Source organism: Pholis gunnellus, assembly GCF_910591455.1.
Source record: "Pholis gunnellus genome assembly, chromosome: 17".
NCBI lineage: Eukaryota > Metazoa > Chordata > Actinopteri > Perciformes > Pholidae > Pholis > Pholis gunnellus.
Window position 1 is genome coordinate 18,474,332 of NC_136544.1, and position 19,973 is coordinate 18,494,304.

At 43.7% G+C, this 19,973-nt stretch overlaps 1 protein-coding gene across 1 annotated transcript in view; it reads right to left on the bottom strand.

Annotated features, from left to right (window-relative positions):
• Positions 1-1,513: 1,513 nt before the first annotated feature.
• LOC306709344 (protein kinase C beta type-like) overlaps positions 1,514-19,973 on the bottom strand; it is a 75,383-nt gene continuing 56,923 nt past the window's right edge. Inside the window, exons 10-17 of the mRNA XM_079177428.1 lie at positions 18,379-18,552; positions 16,685-16,776; positions 15,614-15,676; positions 14,327-14,465; positions 14,098-14,178; positions 13,323-13,430; positions 8,578-8,718; positions 1,514-4,767 (exon numbers count right to left, since the gene is read on the bottom strand). Of these exons, the coding sequence (XP_079033554.1) occupies positions 4,591-4,767; positions 8,578-8,718; positions 13,323-13,430; positions 14,098-14,178; positions 14,327-14,465; positions 15,614-15,676; positions 16,685-16,776; positions 18,379-18,552 (975 nt within the window). The 3' untranslated portion in view covers positions 1,514-4,590. The remainder of the gene's footprint in view (positions 4,768-8,577; positions 8,719-13,322; positions 13,431-14,097; positions 14,179-14,326; positions 14,466-15,613; positions 15,677-16,684; positions 16,777-18,378; positions 18,553-19,973) is intronic.

Sequence of the window (19,973 nt, forward strand, 5' to 3'; positions counted from 1 at the left end):
GAGGAGAACTGTACAGGATACAGAGCAACAGGAAGCCGTTATTTTTTAAATGTAAAGAAACAGCATGTAAAACGTATTTGATACAAGATGACGTAGAAAGCAGTAACCAGGGACGGCTCCTCCGCTGAATGCAAGTCATTTCACATCCGAGGTGAAAGTGACTCTTCAGCCGTTTGCTCAGAATGAATCACTAATCTATCGTTTAACACGGTATATGGATCCTTTTAGCTTGCCTGCTAATCAGCTAAAGCGTTCCGTGAGTAAAAGTTCATCAACCTTGTCACTAAACAGGAACATTTATCTGCTCAAGGAAATGAAACTTCACTTTAGTGTCACACTTCTACAGAGTGACATTAAAGTGTTCCAGACTAGTTTTAGTTTCCACAAAGTCTGAAGACGGTACCCCGCCCGAAAACACACATTTCCATGTTTTAATTTTCGTTTTGTTTACGGAGCAACAAAGATACGAATATGCTAATTAGAACGCTTCACAGGTGATGCTAATTTAAGCTAACCATCTACTAGCTTTAGCTTCATATTTGATGCCAAGAGTCGCGTCAACCTTTTTAACTCTAAACTCTCAACGAGAACATGACTCAAGCAATTTTCCAAAATGTGCTGGTATAGTGCAAACTATGCTATTTAAACATGCGACATGGCAGATGTAAAGAACACATGACAACCTCCAGAGAAACATTCCTTTGGGTGTCTTGATTAGCAAACATTACAACGCAGGGGCTGACTTGGTGGAGACACGGACGAGGTTTGCCAAACAATAAAAAATTGGTTAAATTGTGGACAGTCACAGCAAAATATCCTATTTTTAAACAAACATCTGAGCCAGATGTCACCTTCTTATGGTCACGTGCCTCGGCAGTCCACCTAAATGTGAAGAACCTGAAAGACATCTTCTCTTCTCATCAATAGATTTTGAACCTCGCGTGCTTCCACCGTTCTTGTGATCACAGACAGAAACATTCCCAGTGGATAATTGGGTGTCTTGAAGATGCCGGTGTTCCATCGTAAACATGATATTGTAGCCTGCTAGCTAGTGGAAAGTGAAGATCCAGTAACCCCTGTTCGATGTAAATGTGCAGCTATATAGTCGGAGCCGCAGCTCCACTTCAGCTGGATAGCGAGCAGCTTTAAAGGCGGCTGAGTGGCTCAGCAGGGCTCTGTGTATGTAGGCCGTGTTCTGCATGTTATTTCCTTGAAGTCATCAGACCTACGCTTCCCCCATCAGGGAAAGACTCTTATGATAAGTGGCAGCCATGAAATATGCACAGCCTGTCGTAGCCACCTGCCCCGCTTCACAGAGCCTCACTCTGCCTCCTCGTTCCCTCCCTTCCACCGTCCCTTCCTACTACCTCGTCCTCCCTCATCGTGGAATTGCTTCCCTCTGGTTTTCCTCTCTCTCTCTCTCTTTCACCCTCCATCACTCTAATCTCTTTCCTCCCCCCAATCACATTAAAACTCAACGAACTTCATATGAATACAAAAACAACAGCAAAGATCCCCTAAAACATCTTTGAATCCTTTATTATATGCCTGTTTTTCCTGGAAAACAAACAAACAAAAAATGTTGGCACATGGAAAGCATTGTGAGAAGCTTTTTTTTTTTTAAACCTTTTTCTGTGTATATTATTTTCTCATATAGCACACAACAGTAGCTTTGATCACACCTTTGAAGCAATGCAGACACAAAACATGAATTTACCCTAATATGTCAAAAGTGTATAAATCCTATAATAAAAAGATTAAACAAAAGCATTTTTCTTTTCATGCAGAGTTCATTTTGCTTCTCCTAAAGCAGAAAGGAATCATGAAAACAGTAAGACTTCTCCTCTCGTCCTTTACAATACTGACCACATGGTGTAAATATCAACATTTGACACAGTTATATATGTTTATGTTTCAGTAAATATAGTTAACTGTTATAATACAGGAGACACTGACTGTAATAAATACCGACAATGAGCGTAGACACAGATGACGGACACATATTTAGCTGTTAAGTCGTTAAGTCATGAGAACACAACAGCTGCATTTACTTTCAGACTCATAATTTGTGGATGAAACGTGAACGCGCTGAAGCTGCTCTTCTGCGCTCAACTCATCAGCAGAGAGAGAACAGACAGGACCGACTTCATCCAGATGTTAGTTAAGATGTTAGTTCTCATCAATTAACCCGATCAAAATGTCAGATTACTTCACAGATCAGGTCTCAACGCCACCAGAAGGCATAATGCGAACATGCATTATGAAGGTCTGTGTGTGAACATATTTAGATCAGTGATGAGGCAACTAAAGGGAGTCCTGGATCAGCTTTCTTCTTAAACTGTATCATCTGGCCCGCATGTCAGGAATCTCCAGTGTCAACCAAAAGACATCTCTTCTAAACGCAGGTTAAATTTTTCACCATGAAATGGAATATTTTAAATGTTACTGAGGTTAACTTAAAGATGAATTTAAAGCCAAATTCTAGACAATTTATCTGGAGAACAGTAACACAAGTATATACAGGCCCCCTGACATATTTCTCAGCGCCTTCCACGCAATGTTAGCTGCATTGAAGTGTATAAGATGCGGCCATGTTTTCTTTTTAGCTGGATAAACGTGGCCACTAATAAGCTTCATAACCTCGTATCCTCTGAAGGCTGCTCCAGTACCAGTTCTGAACTTCCTGTCAACACGATTATTGCTCGCTAAGGAAAACAAGACGAACAAAACACACACACACACACATGTTGTCCTGTTTCAGAAGGAGGCCTATAGCTTTCACCTGTGTCCTCATGTGCTGCAGATGGCTACTTGAAAAACACCAATCATAGTGAGTTGAGCCTTAAATCCGTTCCCACGTAACCAGAGAATCTCGATCAGAAGTAGAGCTGCATGACATATTGGTCCGCTGTTTGAAATCCAGCGAGTGGCGTTTTTTTCTTTTCTTTTTGCTGTACAAACGTCAATGATTCAAACACAAGGCTTGAGACACAACCTTATATAAAGCCGTCATTAGGACTTCATGTAAGCACACATTTTCTCCAGTATTACTAATCTCTAGTCGACATTTACTGAAACCTGATATCATCTTTAAATGTTTAAATTTAAATATCATGCATCTCTCCTTCTATTCTTCTCTTCAGCCACTTGTGGAGCCGCTGTTTGGAAGTAAAGTGGATCATACCAATACTGCTGTATTTAGAGGGGGGTGCAGACATTCACCACACAAACAAATGTAAACGCAAGGCCAATGCAAGGCGCTGGGAAGGCAGGTATACTGACACACATTCAAAAATGCAAACGTGCGTTTTTCATACTCCGTGCTCGTTCGCACACACGTGCACGCGCGCACACACACACACGCACGCTGTAAACAAATGCCCAGGTATCTGAATCATGCTTTTGTGAAACTAACTGCTAGTCTCCTTCATTGCTTATATACTAGATAACAGAAACTGAGAGTATAAGAAGTAGTATTATCTATTTAACTGACTTAAAGCCTGTGTAAAGACTACCTTTCCTAACAGCATTTTACCATCATGATCCCAGTGCCGAACAGCAAATAAGACATAAAGAAAATCTGTGGTCTGTTGTGGCACAAATCTTCCACCGTCTCAATGCGTAAAATCATACACCAAATACATATTTTGAAAAAACCATGAGAGCACAGGGGTGCAGAGGTAAGATGCTAACATGCTGCTGGGAGACGAAGTCCCGGGCTATTATTGATATAGAAACTCATGCACAAGTATGTGAAGCATTCCAGTTAAAGATAAGGATCAACGTACAGACACTATTATTACTGCACATTAATAAAAAGCAAACCAGAAGTATAGGCCCAACTCAAGAGTAGTCGAGGAATGAGTGAAAGAAAAGTTAAATCACAATTTCCACCAAAAAAAAAAAAAAAAAGGTAACAAAATGGAATGCTGACGCTATGTTACATGTGAATTATGCTGTCGTGCGTTTTCATGTGCTGGCCGTGGACTCTGTGACTTGACTACTAATCTGGATTTAGGTCGTAAATTTACTGCGTTTATGACATTTTTTGTTCCCCAAGTTAAAGTCTGGATTTTTAAGGGTCACCATTTATTCTGATGAGGTGTGGTCAATGAACACAAAACACTTTGTTCACACTGTGAGCGACACAAGTTGATTCAACAAGCTTGCGGTGAATCAAAGCTCGGATAAAGTCGATGACTTGTATCTTTGCCAAGTAGTCACATTTTGACCACGTAGAAGCATGAAAAAAAAGGATTTGCTCAATCAAATTATCCCAATTTCTCAGTCTGAATCCTATTTTCTGGGCTGCACTAGAGTGCTACATGCATTCAGGCCCTTTCATGGAGCACATGGACCCTCAGAAGAAGGTTGCAGCAGTGTGAACAACAAATGTGTGTGTTATTGGGTATACAGTGTGTCTGTGTATCAGTTTAAGTCATGGCTTCTTTGCTCCTGTAACATTATAAATCATTTAAAGGATATTTAAAGTTGGTGTGTGTGAGTGATCCAGGGCACACAGGGTTGATACCGGGGATGTGGGGGGACAGACTGATTATGTACGTGTTTGTGTGCGTGCATGGGCTGAAATCAAGCTTGCTCGGCGGCAGTGGGGGTAGCATCAGCTCCTGGGAACTCTGGGTTGATAAAGGAGAATCCCTGGAACTCGTCCTGGTCCAGGTTCTGAATCACTTCCTCATCGGGAGGGGTCAGCACCGGCGGGTGGCGTGTGAAAAAACGGTCAAAGTTCTCGGCATCTCGTCCACACTGTTGAGGAGGGTGGGGAGGGATGGAGGGCGGGAGGAGTGGGGATGGAGAGGAATGGATGGATAGGGGGGGGAGGAGGAGGAGAGGAAAACAAAAGAAGGGGAATGGTGGGTTGAACCAGGGTGTGAGATGACATCACTTGAACATGGTTTCAAATATCAAAACAAGGTGCCAGCGCCGTGGGTGAGCTCGATTCAACTCTCCATGTGTGTTGGCTGAAAGGTAATTTGTTATTACTTTCAAAGTGATGCAAAAACAACACTCTCAGGAGAGCATAAATCAAGCGCGCCTCGGGCACATGCTTTCCCCCCTTTTTCAAATATTTGAAACATATTCAACTCCAATTTTAAAACAGAAAAAGGCCACTGAAGTCTCAAACGTCCTGTGGCAGTGCGCTACACTGGATTATGAATGGAGCTATAACGCTTTAATAACGAGCATTTAACCCCCCCCCCCCCATGGCTGTAAGTTAATAGCCAAAAACAACTTTTCCTTGGTATTTCATCTTGATTTTTGGGGCGGTAATACTTGGATTTAATTGGAATTTATGACTAGTGGAACAAGAACAGGCTCAAAGCCATGTGATGATAATAGTGTAATTGTGGGTTAATTATATGCTGCAGCTGTGAAGACCTGCTGATATACGATAAACCAAATCAGACAACCAGCTAGAATGCAAATAACTGAGAATAACTCAGAATCTCTATAGATATTTGCTCAGAAGCTGCACAATTTGAAAAAAAGAAGAAAAAATTCGACATGACGATTACGCCATCATAATGAAATTACATCTGCTAATTAGAAATGTTATTATTGAGAGTATAAATTTAGCAATAGTAGAAGATCAATTGTCACTATCCAATCAAACTCTCCAAGTGCTTACAGAAAAGTAAAATCATCTCAGAGTATTGTGCAATTCACATTAGCAAGAATTCATTTTCTCAAGAAGCAATTTGGAAGAAAAATGAAGTCATTGTTCATTTCAGTCCACTTCATTTCCTCGTCCGGACCACGGGGAACCCAAAAAGAGCTTATATACCCACGAGATGTGCGTCCGTCTAAGTACATAAAACAAGTTATTAACTTGAAAACTAGATTTTCCCGACAGTACGCCTCACGGGGACGTCGGGCCGAGCTCTTCCTTCTTCCTCTCTCTCTCCGTCTCCATCACTGCGCGGAGCTTTAATTAACACAACAAGGATTCAGTGTCTTCTGACAACATCACCCAGAGGAAAACTACAAACTCATTAAATCTCTGTAACTTGCAAAAGAAAAAAACCCAGATGAAATTAAAGCCAGATTGTTTATAGTTTGGGGAAATATGTGAAATGAGGAATACACCAGGGTCAAATTGTATTTGCAGCTAATTACTTGCGTTTGTTTTAACTTGTGTGTGGAACCAGGTGGGAAGAATTCGCCACAGAGGGAAATGAAATGAGCGCCACAAAGTTCAGAATTATTAATTCGGTACACGAGCCGGCTGATATGGTTAGCGCCTTTCTTTTTATTGTATTTGATTCGGGCCAAACCATGAGCCTTGTTCACGCAAGAAGAGGTGAGATGTTGCTGTTAGATTTGAAATCTCAGTTGTTGTTTTTTTTAAATTAAAGCGAGTACACTGTGAGCTTTCTGTTAACAGGGGTGCACTCCAGGACAGGTTTCGTTTGAGACCCGAGACCCAGAGCATGCAAATAAACAGAAACCAACATGAGAGAACTGTGAACACAGAGAGGACAAATAAAAATGTGTCAGGACAGATGGGTTGACGCGTGGCAGCAGTGAACAGATGGATGGATGGAGTGTTTGAGGTGAAGGATGGATGAACGGATTGACGACAGATTGCTCGATGGACAGACAGATGAACAATGATCATTTAAGACGACAGCTGTAAATGAAGCTCCGGGGACCCATTCGTTATCCGTCTGTTAGTCAATCACACATTTAAAAGCTCATCTGATCAACCGTCAGACCAACAGACTCTTTAAAAAGACATTCAGAGTGTGAATCCAAAAACAGACCATAATCCCAGTTAGGAACCTCTGACCAAAGCACCACTTCAACCAGCGGTACTGGTTTTAAAGCATCAGACGTCCTTAAACAATCGTCTGTAGACAAACGCCATCACAAACCACTCTGAAGGAAAATGGTTTTAGTGAGAAATCTACGGATCTTTAAAACAACACACACATGAGCGACCAACAAGATCAAAGAACAACCTTCAGGAGCCAAACTGAACTGGAAACTTTTATGCGCGAGTAAACACTAGGGTTCTTCAAAAAAAAGAAAATCTGAACCTTTATTTGTTCTCAGAAGGGAGAAGAAAGACAGGAAGAGAGAGCGCGAGAGAGAGAGAGAGAAAGATGGGAAGCGACAGCACAGACAGGTGAGAGATGTTAGAAAGACGATCAAACAGAGAGAAGAGGCCGATACAGAAGGAGAGAAGAGAGAAGAAGAGATCAGACAACATATGTTAGTAGTCACATCAGAGGACTCTGCAGAAAAACGCACCTCCAGTGTGAAAGCAGGTCCAAATGGTGACCTCTAATACGCACACACACACACACACACACACACACACACACACACACACACACACACACACACACACACACACACACACACACACACACACACACACACACACACACACACACACACACACACACACACACACACACCCCCCCCCCCCCCCCCCAGCGGGCCAAGACAGCTGCATAAAAAGCTCAACTCAGGAAAACTCTTCAGCAGCCGTGTGGCCTAAGGCTGTGTGTGTGTGTGTGTGTGTGTGTGTACACGTGTTATGGTGTTTGTGTGTCTTAGTTTAAGATGACATCATTCCGACTAGTTATGATCAAACTAATTTAGTTGTAGAAGAAAAAAGAAGCACAGCAAAGGAAAAACAAGCACACAGTTGCTTCAGGTGAGACTAGGACGCTCCCTCTGAACTCAATCTGACCCACAGACTGTATTTAGGAAGTGGACGTAGTCATCGTGTCGTCACCCACTGGTTTCTGGACTGTCAATCACCGTGTAGCCCCGCCCTAAAGCATACCCTGCTTTATGGTCTGTTTGACTCTAAATGGACCATCATTTACTAAATGAACATCATGCTGTGTTGAAGAAGACTTGACACTATAGATTGAGACCATAAACTCATGTTTACAATGTTTACTGAGGTAATAACTCAAGAGGGAAGTAGAGTCATTTTCTCATAGACTTCTATACAACCAGAGGAGTCGCCCCCTGGTGGTCAGTAGAGAGAATGACAGTTTTAAGACACTTCAGCTTTGGCTTCACTCGGCAGAACCGGAGGTTGCCGCCTGCTCTAACCCCAACAAAAGCACCAAACTGTTTTAGCTTAACTCCCAAATCAAACAAATCCTGACGATCTCCACCAACACGGTTGTTGCCGCTGTCACCGGTGTGCTCCTCATTCCCCGGTCACTGTCATCGCCAACATCTTCACCATCTTCCTCATCCGACCCGCATTCATCACCGCACATTCGACCCAATCACCATCACCATCATCACATCCTGACTTACCTGTGTGCATTGTGCCATACGGAGGAGGGGGAAAGAGACAGAAACACTCACATTGAAAGTGAAAAGATGAGTAAAGTAACAGAAGAAGAGAGGTAGGTGTTGAAGTTAGACCCAGAGAAACATCTAAGCAGCTTCTTTACCAGGAATTTAACCACCAACAGGAATTAAACTCCTGGTCTCTGCTGGCTTGGGGCGACTAATTATCCCCACGACTCATCGGAGGGATTGTACCTCCCTATTTTGGGGTCAAGTCGGGTTCAGACTTACGGCTCTTGGTTTGAATGGCGGCTGCACTTCCTTGTTCTCCAGTTTCTCCCAGTCCATGTAGCGGAAGAAGCTGTGCTCCCTGATGTCTCGCTCCCCCTCCGGAGCACAGCCGAGCCGCTTCGCTGGATGCTTCGTCATCAGCTGGACGGACGGAGAGCAAAGAATTACTGCACGTCCCCCTCCTTCCATCTAAGCTTCCACAGTTTAAAAAAAAATCTCCATCACAACCTCCTTCTGTCACGATATAGCATGTGTTCTGGTGTACCAATAAATAAATAGTATGTGTGAAAAGAAAACAAACTTGACAAATGAAAAGTGCAGAGTAGTTCCACTGAAAGATGCAAAATGATCATATTTGTTTTACTGCCTCCTCCTTTTCTTTACGACCTCCATCTTTCCTTCACCGTTTCCTGTTTACATCCTCATCTGGAAGGTAATATTCACCCACCTGTCTCTCTTGCTAACAGTCTAGACACACAGACGTTTGTTAAAACCGGACCACATACGAACTCTGCGCCGCTACATTTTAACACTAAAATCAGCCACATTAACAGAGTTATCACAGAATAAACATGTTTAGCTAACAGATAGCAGGCTAAATGACTTTGATTATTACATTTCAATAATATGGGATGTCTTGACGTGTCACATCAGCTGAACTGTAGGCATAATACAGGACAGGACAGGTCTGCGTCTGATCGTCACTCTCCGGCTGCGATGGCCCAAATCTCCCCTCTGGCATCATTAAACTTTCATCTCATTCATTCCCGTCTCTTTTCCTCAGTGTACCACGATTCGCTCTTCCATTCATCTCGGTTTATAAATAAGCGTCATTACTATTATTATTTCTTCACCTTCATTATTTCTTTCCTTTCTTTTAACCATCCTTTAATTCCCCCCATCTATACCACCTTAGACGCTGCTCTCTGCGAGAATCAAATATGAGCCACCGAAGCACCGCCGGCAGATGAATGAATCGCTGTTGCTGCTTTCTTCCTCTGTTACCACGGAAGTTTTCCAGTGGCATAATTAGGGACCGTTTACCGAGTCTGTCCACAGAAAACCTGGAGAAATGCATCCAGGCTAGTGACGTCAGAGTGTGTGTGTGTGTGTGTGTGTGTGTGTGTGTGTGTGTGTGTGTGTGTGTGTGTGTGGGGTGTGCCTCCCTCAGGAGGAGCAGTCATAACTCATTATATTAGAACTAAAATAACATTTTCCACGGGTCAGTCAACCTTACACTGAACACACACACACAACTATGTGTGCACATAAACACACTGGCGCGCTCACACACACACTCATCCACACACACACACACACACACACACACTCATCCACACACACACACAACTAAAGAAAGTCAACAGTTGAGTAAAGAATATTTCATATAAAACAAATGTAATTGATTATTTGAAATGCGCTCCTCTCTCTAATATATATATATATACATATCTCGTTTTGCTGGACTGTGGCCTTCTTTGCTGGCTGACTGACTGACACACATTGTTGAAATATGCATGCACAACCCAGTGGGGCACACTTAAAACCACACCTGCGCTGCTACAGTTGATTTGACATCTTTCTTTTGTTTTTTTTTACAAGACTCTAAAACCAAATCTGGTGTTTTTTTGGGCAGCCATCACAGTCATTGCAGCTTCTTCCCTTTTTGAAGAGAGTCTTGGTGGATCTGCAGTCTTTGTCTCTGTGAGTATCGAGTGAGACACATTCAGCAGATCCCAGAGCAGCCAGACCGAAACAGGTCACCGACTGCAGGAGTTAACGGCGTAATGTGTAAACGGCACGGTTTACTTGCTCTGGTCATCTGCCATCTGGTAAAACCTAGTTCCTACAACAATCATGGCATTTCTTTTATTTCCATGCGGGCCGGCAGCAGAGCAAACAATGTCGCCATTTCAGTGACGGGTAATTTCAGCATTTTCAGAAATAACCAAATGTGAGCCAGGGCGTGAAAACGGTCTTCTGCTCTCAAATACGTTTGTGACTCTGAAGGAAGCTGCTGGCACAGAGGTGGGTGGTGGAGCGGTGAGTTTTTGTGTTGATGCAGATCAGATGCAATCGTGGTTCACATTTTGGCATTAAAATTGCACATAAAAGAGAAAGTTTTGAGGCTCGATTTATAACCAATAATGTAATCCGTTTGTAGAATGTGTAAGGAGTTGATTAAATACTTTGAAGCCATTATAAAACAGCAGGAATACTGTTATTCACTTATTACAATTATGTGTTTCATCTGCAGTCTCTAATTTAAAAGGTCACGCAGGTTCAGTGCATCTATACGACACGAGGAACTAACAAAACGAGCGCACAATCACCGAACAGATTTTGCGTGTGCCTCCTCCGTTACCGTGGACGTGGTGTGCAGCGACGGCTCAGCGCGGACGTCCGCCGACCTGCCTGACCTATCAAAGGCGTCGAGACCTTTTAACTTTAAGCCAAACTCCACACTTCCTTTCCTCTGGACGATCAATACACTGCGTGTTCACCTTTCACGCGCTTGTGCTCCGACTTCATACTGACGAGAACACCATGAAAACTTAGCCGTGCTTTTTGCATCGCTGAACACAATAGGGAATTGCACTGGAAAAAAGGCTGTGTGTGTGTGTAAGTACATCCTTGCACAATTACTCTTTGCTGTAGAATCATGTGGTTGAAGACATCATGTGCCTAACACTACGGAATATACTGCAGTAGCAGCTTTGTGTGTGTGTGGCCCATTGCTAGCTATGAAATATGGATGGTGGTCAGGGTGGAAGCAGGCGAGTGGAAGTGTCTCTGATCATTCCCTTTCCACACATGTGCTCAACACACACCAACACACACACACACGCAAACCACAAGGCCTCCTCATACAGAACACGACCTCAGTACTGAAGGAAACATGCACCTTCAACACAGATAACTGGTGAAGGGACGATGTTACTTCATGCTGAACGGGTTGCAGCAGTGTGTTGGTGCCAGTCATTCAGAAACCAAACAACCAGGGCTTCTTCCTACAGCACAACACAGAACCAGCATTTTACACGCAATACACTAACGGTTAGTATTAATCGTAGGTTAGATGTTTGCAGTCGCACGCAACGTTCGGTTTTCAATTTCACACCAAAATGTAACATTTATTTTGGAGGATCGTGAGACAGGGACACCAGAGTCTGTGTGGATTTCAGCAGCTGAAACATGAAATGCAGCGACTAAACTCCTGCTCCGACTAAACATCTCCACACAGGATGTCCCTGATTTCAGTATTTTCGGTATATAGAAAACAGTCACATCTACTCTTATGAAATACATGAAGCGCTACAGTAAAACAACGGCTGTCAACAGGCTACTCAAGCTACAGTTTGACTCAACATCAAGCTCTCAGGCTGCACTGCATTCAGAGCGGAGCACTGCAAAACTAACTTTACAGGATTCAAAATGGAAATATCTTGTAGCATTTGAAGAGGAAAGCTTCATGTAGTTTTCACATGCGCACACACACACACACACACACACACACACACACACACACACACACACACACACACACACACACACACACACACACACACACACACACACACACACACACACACACACACACACACACACACACACACACACACGCATTGAGTTAACCCAGGCGGTGCTGGAAGGGCGCAGTGGGAGCTGTGGGGTGGACGGAGGCGAGCTTTCATGCTCCACTGAAGATCCACTGTTGGAGCTCTACAAACAAGTAATCATCTCTAATACATTACACACCGTGTGTGTGTGTGTGTGTGCATGTCAGTGAACATATTTGTCATCAATTTGCCTTCGTGTTTAAATGTAGTGGAAGGACGTCATGCCGACATAGACGCGTGTGTCTCAACTCAAGCTTGCGCTGTGTGTTGATGGTGACATGTGTGTGTGTGTGTGTGTGTGTGTGTGTGTGCTTCTTTGTAGGTTATTAAAAAGCTTGTGTAAAGATGGAGCTTCAGAAACAATTAGGAGAGAAGTTTCTCTCTAAAAAGTTGATTCAAGTCTGTTTTTATGTTTACAAATGAACTAATTGATGTCAACATTTTTCCACGCTTGTGTCATGTGATGATGAGGAACGAGAGAGATACTCTAGATTTAAACAAACTGTACACCCTCGCGTGTATGCTTGTGTGTGTGCAGGACAGAGAGGTGGTGGTTCGATATGAATAATCAGCTCACACACACACACACAGGAAGTGTCAGGGCATCATTTGGTACTGGACGCTCTTTTCTGAAGAGGAGTTTCCACAGTCAACTGAGCACACAGCACAGACTTAGGCTATTAGAGCAGTGCAGTGTGTGTGTGTGTGTGTGTGTGTGTGAGAGATAGAGAGGATGTACAATGAAAAAAGCAAAACAGCGGCTTAACAATGAACACTGCAGAGAAAGAAGGACGGGAAACTAGAGTGTTAGGGCAGAGAGAGAGAGCGAGAGCGAGAGAGAGAGAGAGAGAGAGAGAGAGAGAGAGAGAGAGAGAGAGAGAGAGAGAGAGAGAGAGAGAGAGAGATGCAGGACAGATAGAGAAAGCGGACAATGTTGTTTCACTCCAAATAAATGTTCCTCACAATGGTTTTAATTATGCAGATAATTGTGGTGTCCCTCTCTGTCTCCTTCTTTCCCTCCTTCCTTTCCTCAAACAAATGTAATACCCTACTCTCTGTGTGTGTGTGTGTGTGTGTGTGTGTGTGTGTGTGTGTGTGTGTGTGTGTGTGTGCGTGTACACTCACCCCTTTACAGATAGCGACTGCCTCCTTGGACATTGACTTGGGGTAGGAGACGTGATGCTCCATAATGGACTGAAATAACTCATCCTCATCTTCACCGTCAAATGGAGGCTGGAGAGGAGAGGAGGGAGGAAGAGAGGAGACGCAAGGAGAAGAGAAGCAAGGAGAAGAGATGAGGAGGGAGGAGAGGAAAGCAGGGAGGAAGAGGGGGAAGGAGAGGACAGTCGAGGAGGAAGGAGGAGGTGAAAGGGGTTGAGAGGAGTGAAGGAGAGAGGAGAGGACAGTTGAAGAAGAAGATGAAGAAAGGGGTGGAAAGGAGGAGGGAGGGAGTGAGGGAGTGAGGAGAGGAGAGGGAGTGAAGCAGAGGGCAGGGAGGACAAATAGAGGACATTTTAATTGAATCATTAAAAGCTTATTTTGTCTGAACTAGAATGAAAACACTGCAGGCCTTTAACACTCACACATTCACAATATGCACTCCAAATGAGATACCCAGGATCTGAAAATGTCACATCTACTCTAAATATTATTAATGCCACGAGAGAAAAACTCATCAAGGGGTATAATTTAATAGCTAACCTTTCATTACACCATGTCAAGTTTTAAAGGCTACGATCACGAGTGTTTGTTTTTTGTCACATTCAGTCATGAATACAAATGCTGTTGATAAAGGAGTTTATTCTACATATCAATGCTGTCTCAAAAGATTGTTTTATTTCTACTGGTTTAGTAATAAAACTTATTACGCACACACGCACACACACACACACGTACTGACCTGTCCAGCCAGCATCTCATAGAGCAATACTCCAAAGGCCCACCAGTCCACAGATCTCCCATAAGGCTGGTAGGCTATGATCTGAAACACAAGAGGCCTCGTTCAGAAAAAGTCACTTAAAATCACTGAGGCAAGGAAGGCCAGTGTGTAACAATACTTGTTAAATACGAGCTAGAATAAGTCTGTAAGTTTTGAACAACCAGCTGCCGGCCTCACACACACACTCTACCTCAGGAGCTATGTAGTCCGGTGTTCCACAGAAGGTCTTGGTGGTGACTCCGTCGTCCATGTTTTCTTTACACATGCCAAAATCTGCTATCTTGATGTGGCCCTCACAGTCCAGCATCACGTTGTCCAGCTTCAGGTCTCTGCAGGAGGGAAACGCAACGTTAACGGGGGGCCGACACTCAACGCACGGACCGCGGAGGCTCATCATCCCGGCATTTCTTCTCCTCTGCAGTCTTTCTTGTTCAATTTAGTGTTTAGTGTTTAACAGGGAACAGTTAATCCAAGAGGTTGAAGCTACAGTTACATTAAACCAGATGACGGATTCTGATTTGCGGCTGAGTGGACTGCATCATTTGTGGGGGCGGATTCTCAGCGTGGTATTATAAACAGCAGGAAGCAGTTAATCGCAGTTGAAGTCTTAAAAGGTCAAAAACCTACTTTGCTTCTTCTGTGGCTACTGAGCGCGAGTCAAGTAGTCAGAACATGTGATTGATGATTGAATGTGATACCCCGTCTGAAGATTACAGATTAAAGGAAGGTGTGATGAATAAACGACACGGAAATGCAAAATACTTGCCTTTCACATCAAAGTTATTAATACTGACAGATGCGTGCATGTGATTAGTCTGTCTGAGGTAATCTGTTGTATAGCTTAAACTGCTGTCAGACATTTTATTGAGTTTCCTTTTTAGCAGAATACTTTGAGTGAACTTGAGTGTCCCCTGGTAAACAGTTAGACAGTGTGTGTGTCGTGGGCTTTTATTCTGAAAGGACTGGATCAGTGCTGCATCAGTCGAGGTTGAGAGGAGTAATAAAGTCGGCCGTCTCTGTTGTTGTACACGATACATTTTGAATATGTTCGGTCCACACAAACTGATTGGTCGATGCCTTTATTCACTGAGAAAAAAAAAAAAGTTCTGTAAAACAATTGCGTCGCTTTTTTCGTTGTGTGATTTTGTCGTTCTTTGTATTCAGGACAAAAACAACAGTTTAAAAGAATATATTGACCCGATTTTAAAGCAAATACTTAAGAATATGGTCCTTTATTATTATTTTGAACTCAGATTGTGCAGAAATCAACCTTGTAAAATCCAATTTATCAAACATTTTACACAGCACTGCAGTACGTCAGTGATTATCACACACATTTGTTACAAAGGGCCTGCTTTTCAAACTTTAATACTATTATCAAGACAATACATCCCATCATAAACTGACAGAATCTTCCCCAGTACCTTTGTTGTTCTGTAAACGTTATATACTCAGCATGTGGTGTGCTGGCGGTTACCTGTAGATGATGCCCTTTAGATGTAGGAAGAACAGACCAATGGCGATCTCCGCTGCGTAGAATCTACACACACACACACACACACACACACACACACACACACACAGAAACAGAAACAAAAACAGTAATTAGAAAGAGTCTGAGGGAAAGGACAGCAGGAAAACAGATGGATGAATTGTGTGCGCGTGTGTGTCTGCATCAAAGGTCAGCGCTGTCTCTTCAAGGCCAGAGAGCAGCTGATAAGATCAACAGGAGTCTGGACACACGGACCGCGCAGTCAACTGTGTTTGCGTGGGCCGCGAGCAATCAGTGTTTGTAAAGTGCACCTAAAAGATGTCAACGGGCCTTTTGTCGAGAGCCGTGTAGGAACCTGGAGGAGCCCGTTTAGAGCTTTGCCGGATGTTTTATCTCGTTTTTAAAACGCGGCTTTGGATGCTAAGCAGGAGAACAAAATACAAAAAGACGAGACGCTGAGACAAAAAGTTCAAGGCATCATCATCCTCATCACCCACGGAGCAGAATACCCCGACTATTGTCTAATAAATAAATTAAACGGAGCAGAACAAGTCGATGGCCTTACATAAAAGAGTTCCTCACTCCGTTCGACTTGCCCTGCAGCAGTCTAAACCTTCTGCCAGAGGGAAGAAGCTCTAATTCCCTATAAAGCAGATGAAGGGCAAACTCCTCCACGGCTCTCGCTTTTTTCCCCGACAGCCCGCTTGTCAAATATGTCAGCCCGCTGGTTTGACTTGACGCCAGTGATCTCGCCAGCCACCTTAATTATATTCTGCAGTTTTGGAGGTATTCTACCGCACACTGGAAAAACTCGCAGGAGCGGCTGGATTACTTTCATTTCTTTGAAGTTCTTCAGAGCAGCGACGTGCATCGGGGCGAACAACATATTTCACCCAGAGGCCCCGCTAGGCTGCTCATCCATCAAACCGCTGATGGCTTATTCAATATGATTTTTAAAACGCACTGCCAAACGGTGAAACACCTTATAAGCGTGGGATTAAGATTTTGTGTCGTGATGGCAAAAGAATGTGTCTTTGAGTGCGTGTCCGTACTCACACAGCATGGGGCTCTTTGAACTTGCCGACCTGCTGAATCTGATACATGAGATCTCCTCCGTTTATGTACTCCATGACAAAATATAAACGGTCCTACGGAGACATAGAGGGGAAGATAAAGAGAGAGAGAGAGAGAGAGAGAGAGAGAGAGAGAGAGAGAGAGAGAGAGAGAGAGAGAGAGAGAGAGAGAGAGAGGGGTCAATACGTACATGTTTCAGGGAAATGGAAGGCTACAGGGACACAAAGCAAGATACTGTAGAGAGAAAGGGATCGCTCAGAGGTAGATAGAGAGCGATGGGTCAAATAAGAGAAGATTAAAGGAGAGAAAAATGACATAGGTAGTGAAAATAGAGGGACAAAAGATGGAGAGAGAGGAAAATGAATCGAGGAAGAGGCGATTGGGTTGTCGTCCAAGCGGTCCTCAACTGAGGAAACACAGCAACATCCATTTAAGAGCTAATTCTCCTCCATTATCTGCAGAAATTGCCAATAAGGTACAGTATGTGAGGGATTTGTGTTTGTGGCCGTGTGTGTGTGTGTGTGTGTGTGTGTGTGTGTTTTGTGTGTGAGAGTATACTTGCACTGCCTGATAAGCTTTATGAACAGTTGTTTGTGTTATATGGGCTCCTTGTGTGTTTGTCCACAGTTTATGTGTGATTAAAATGTATTAGTGTGTGTGCATGTGTGCATGCATGTTATAATTGCTTGTGTGTGTGTGTGTGTGTGTGTGTGTGTGTTATAACTTCCTGCTAAATCCCATGTATCAAAAGCCTTCCTCTGGTCAGAGAATTAGTGCTGAGGAGGATTAACACACTCACTTCTGGTGTGTGTGTGTGTGTATGTGAGAGCGTGTGTGTGTGTGTGTGTGAGCGAAGGCCAGGTCAACTCTATTTGTCCGGCCTTTAACCACAACCTCACACAGATTCCCAACACGTTGTGTTCACTGATCAATGAAAACATGCACAAGACGAGTATACGTTTGTGTAGCATGTGAATGTAAATGACTTGTTCTCAGTGTTATGAGACCACAGAGCTATATTTACTCCTCTGTTGACTCATCTTTAGCGTAATATGGATTATACGTCAGGAGACGAAGCGTGAATCACATATGAATCCGGCCTGTGTGTTCCAGCTGTGAGCCGGTGACAAGCTGTTCAGACCACAGCGCTCTCCAGCAGCGCGGCGGTGCTCTCCAGCAGGACACCGCGCTGTGGCCCCCTTCAGATACGATGGAATGTGAAGGTGTGGGGGCCCACGCATAGAGGCGGTTTGCAAGGAATGTCAAATTGACAGTCACTATGTGTTTGTTTGTGTGTGTTTGTGTGTGTGTGTGTCTATATGTATGCAACCAACCAAGCAAACATTTTCCCATTAAACAGAAGTTCATAGAGAGCCTGAAGCAGCAGCAACAAAAACTGTAAAGTGCAGCTGAAAACCGTCACAGAATGTTGTTTTGTGCGGATTAAACAAACGTGATATTTATGTGTCAGTTAGCAACGCATCAGAGGTGCAAGTAGCTACACTTTGTTACCTTCTGTTCGAGCCAGGTTAGCTTTTTTCTCCCCGTTTCCCGTCTTCATGCTAAGCTAAAGTAACCATAGCCTCACATGTGATGCACAGATGAAGGGTATGATATCGGCTTACTTCTTTTTTTTAATAAGACATGGATATATTTTTGTACATCTGTTCACATACCATGCTCTGGAAAGTGGAGTGCAGCTGTGTTAAGAACGGGGGCTTTCCAGCCAACGCCAACACTCTCTTCTCCACCATGGTGCATTCCACGTCGTCATCCTGGATCACGACGTCCTTCTTCAGGATCTTTATGGCGTACAGCTCCTCTGTCGTTTTACGCTCCGCCAGCATCACCTAGAGAGAGGAGAGAGGAGAGGAGAGGAGAGGAGGATGGATAGGAAACGAGTAAGAATAAAGTCATCAATATTCAAAATCCTTATGCCACACGGCTCCCGTCAGGCTTTTATAGTAACATCACCTTGGAAGAAAGAACGGTGCGGGGGAGAAAGGGAAGAAAGAGGGCAAAGGAAGGGAGGGAGATGTGGGAGGCAGGGAAAGGGGGAGAGATAGAGGAGGTACGGTAAAGGGCAGGGACAAAAGAGTGGAGGGATAAAAGAAAGCTGTTTTGGGGTTAGACAGTCAAAGTAGAAATAAAAAGAGTGAGGACAGGAGGGAAGGAGAGAAAAAACCGATTCATCATCTTTCAGGATGTCATCTGAGGGGAGAGAAAAAAGAAAAGAAAGGCAGGACAGAGGGGAGAGGAGGCGATAAAAGGCTCTATAATAGTGTGACCGCATGTCGCTCAGAAAACCTGTCAAATGGTGAAGTAATGGTGAATCCTAGCACTGAGAAAATAAAGCAGACATGTCATCAACTTGCATCATCCCTCTGTGCTAATGCTAACCTCGTTTAAAAAATTGGCGCTCACAGTGTTTTATCTGCCGGGATATTTTGCGTCTTTTTATTCTTATTCCACCCGGTTGGTTTGTTGACATCATAAGAACGAAGCGTTCGCCAAAACACAAAAACGACCGACTGTCCAATCACAGCTTTAGAACCGGTATTTGTATGACTGCTGAGGTTTGGATTAGTCCACATGTTGGAGCGGTGCCTTTCCTCTTTTCTTCCTCTTCAGTGAAGTAAAAGACAGAAACGAGCTGCACGGCATCAGGATCATGGAGAAGGATTAAATTATCGATGCGATTCTGGACTGAAATCTTTTGGTTGCGGATAGAAAACGTTTATCACGCAGAGTGCAGATCATTTTGGGCTTCTGTAGGAGTTTTATACTGTTCAGCTTCTCTGTGCCCTTCAAGAAGTTCAGGGAGGAGGAAAAAGTAGAAAAGAAAGAGAGGGGATTATGTCATACTTGTTTTTCTTTAGGTCACACTCTGCGGGGGTGTGGGGGAGGGGGGGGGGTGGAGATAAAGGAAGGTGGATGGGTGAGGGTAGTGGGATTAAACCAAAGGAGGAAGAGATTGAAGGAGGAAGTGAAGGGCAGGAGGAACGGCAGAGAAAGAGATCGACAGCAGTCAAGCTATCAAGAATCCTATTTGTTGTAATTTTGGAGTCTGGGAGCACATCTGCTTGTGATTACACCTGTGAGAGGCACACAGTGTGTGTGTGTGTGTGTGTGTGTACTCAGCAGTTTAAAAGTCTTGTAGCCAAGGTCAGACTCATGCTGCTTACAGCCTCTCAAACAGAGAAGTAAACGTTTCCGTCTCGTCTTTCTCTCTCTCAGGTCTCTTGTTCGCCTCGTCCTCTTTTCATCACCA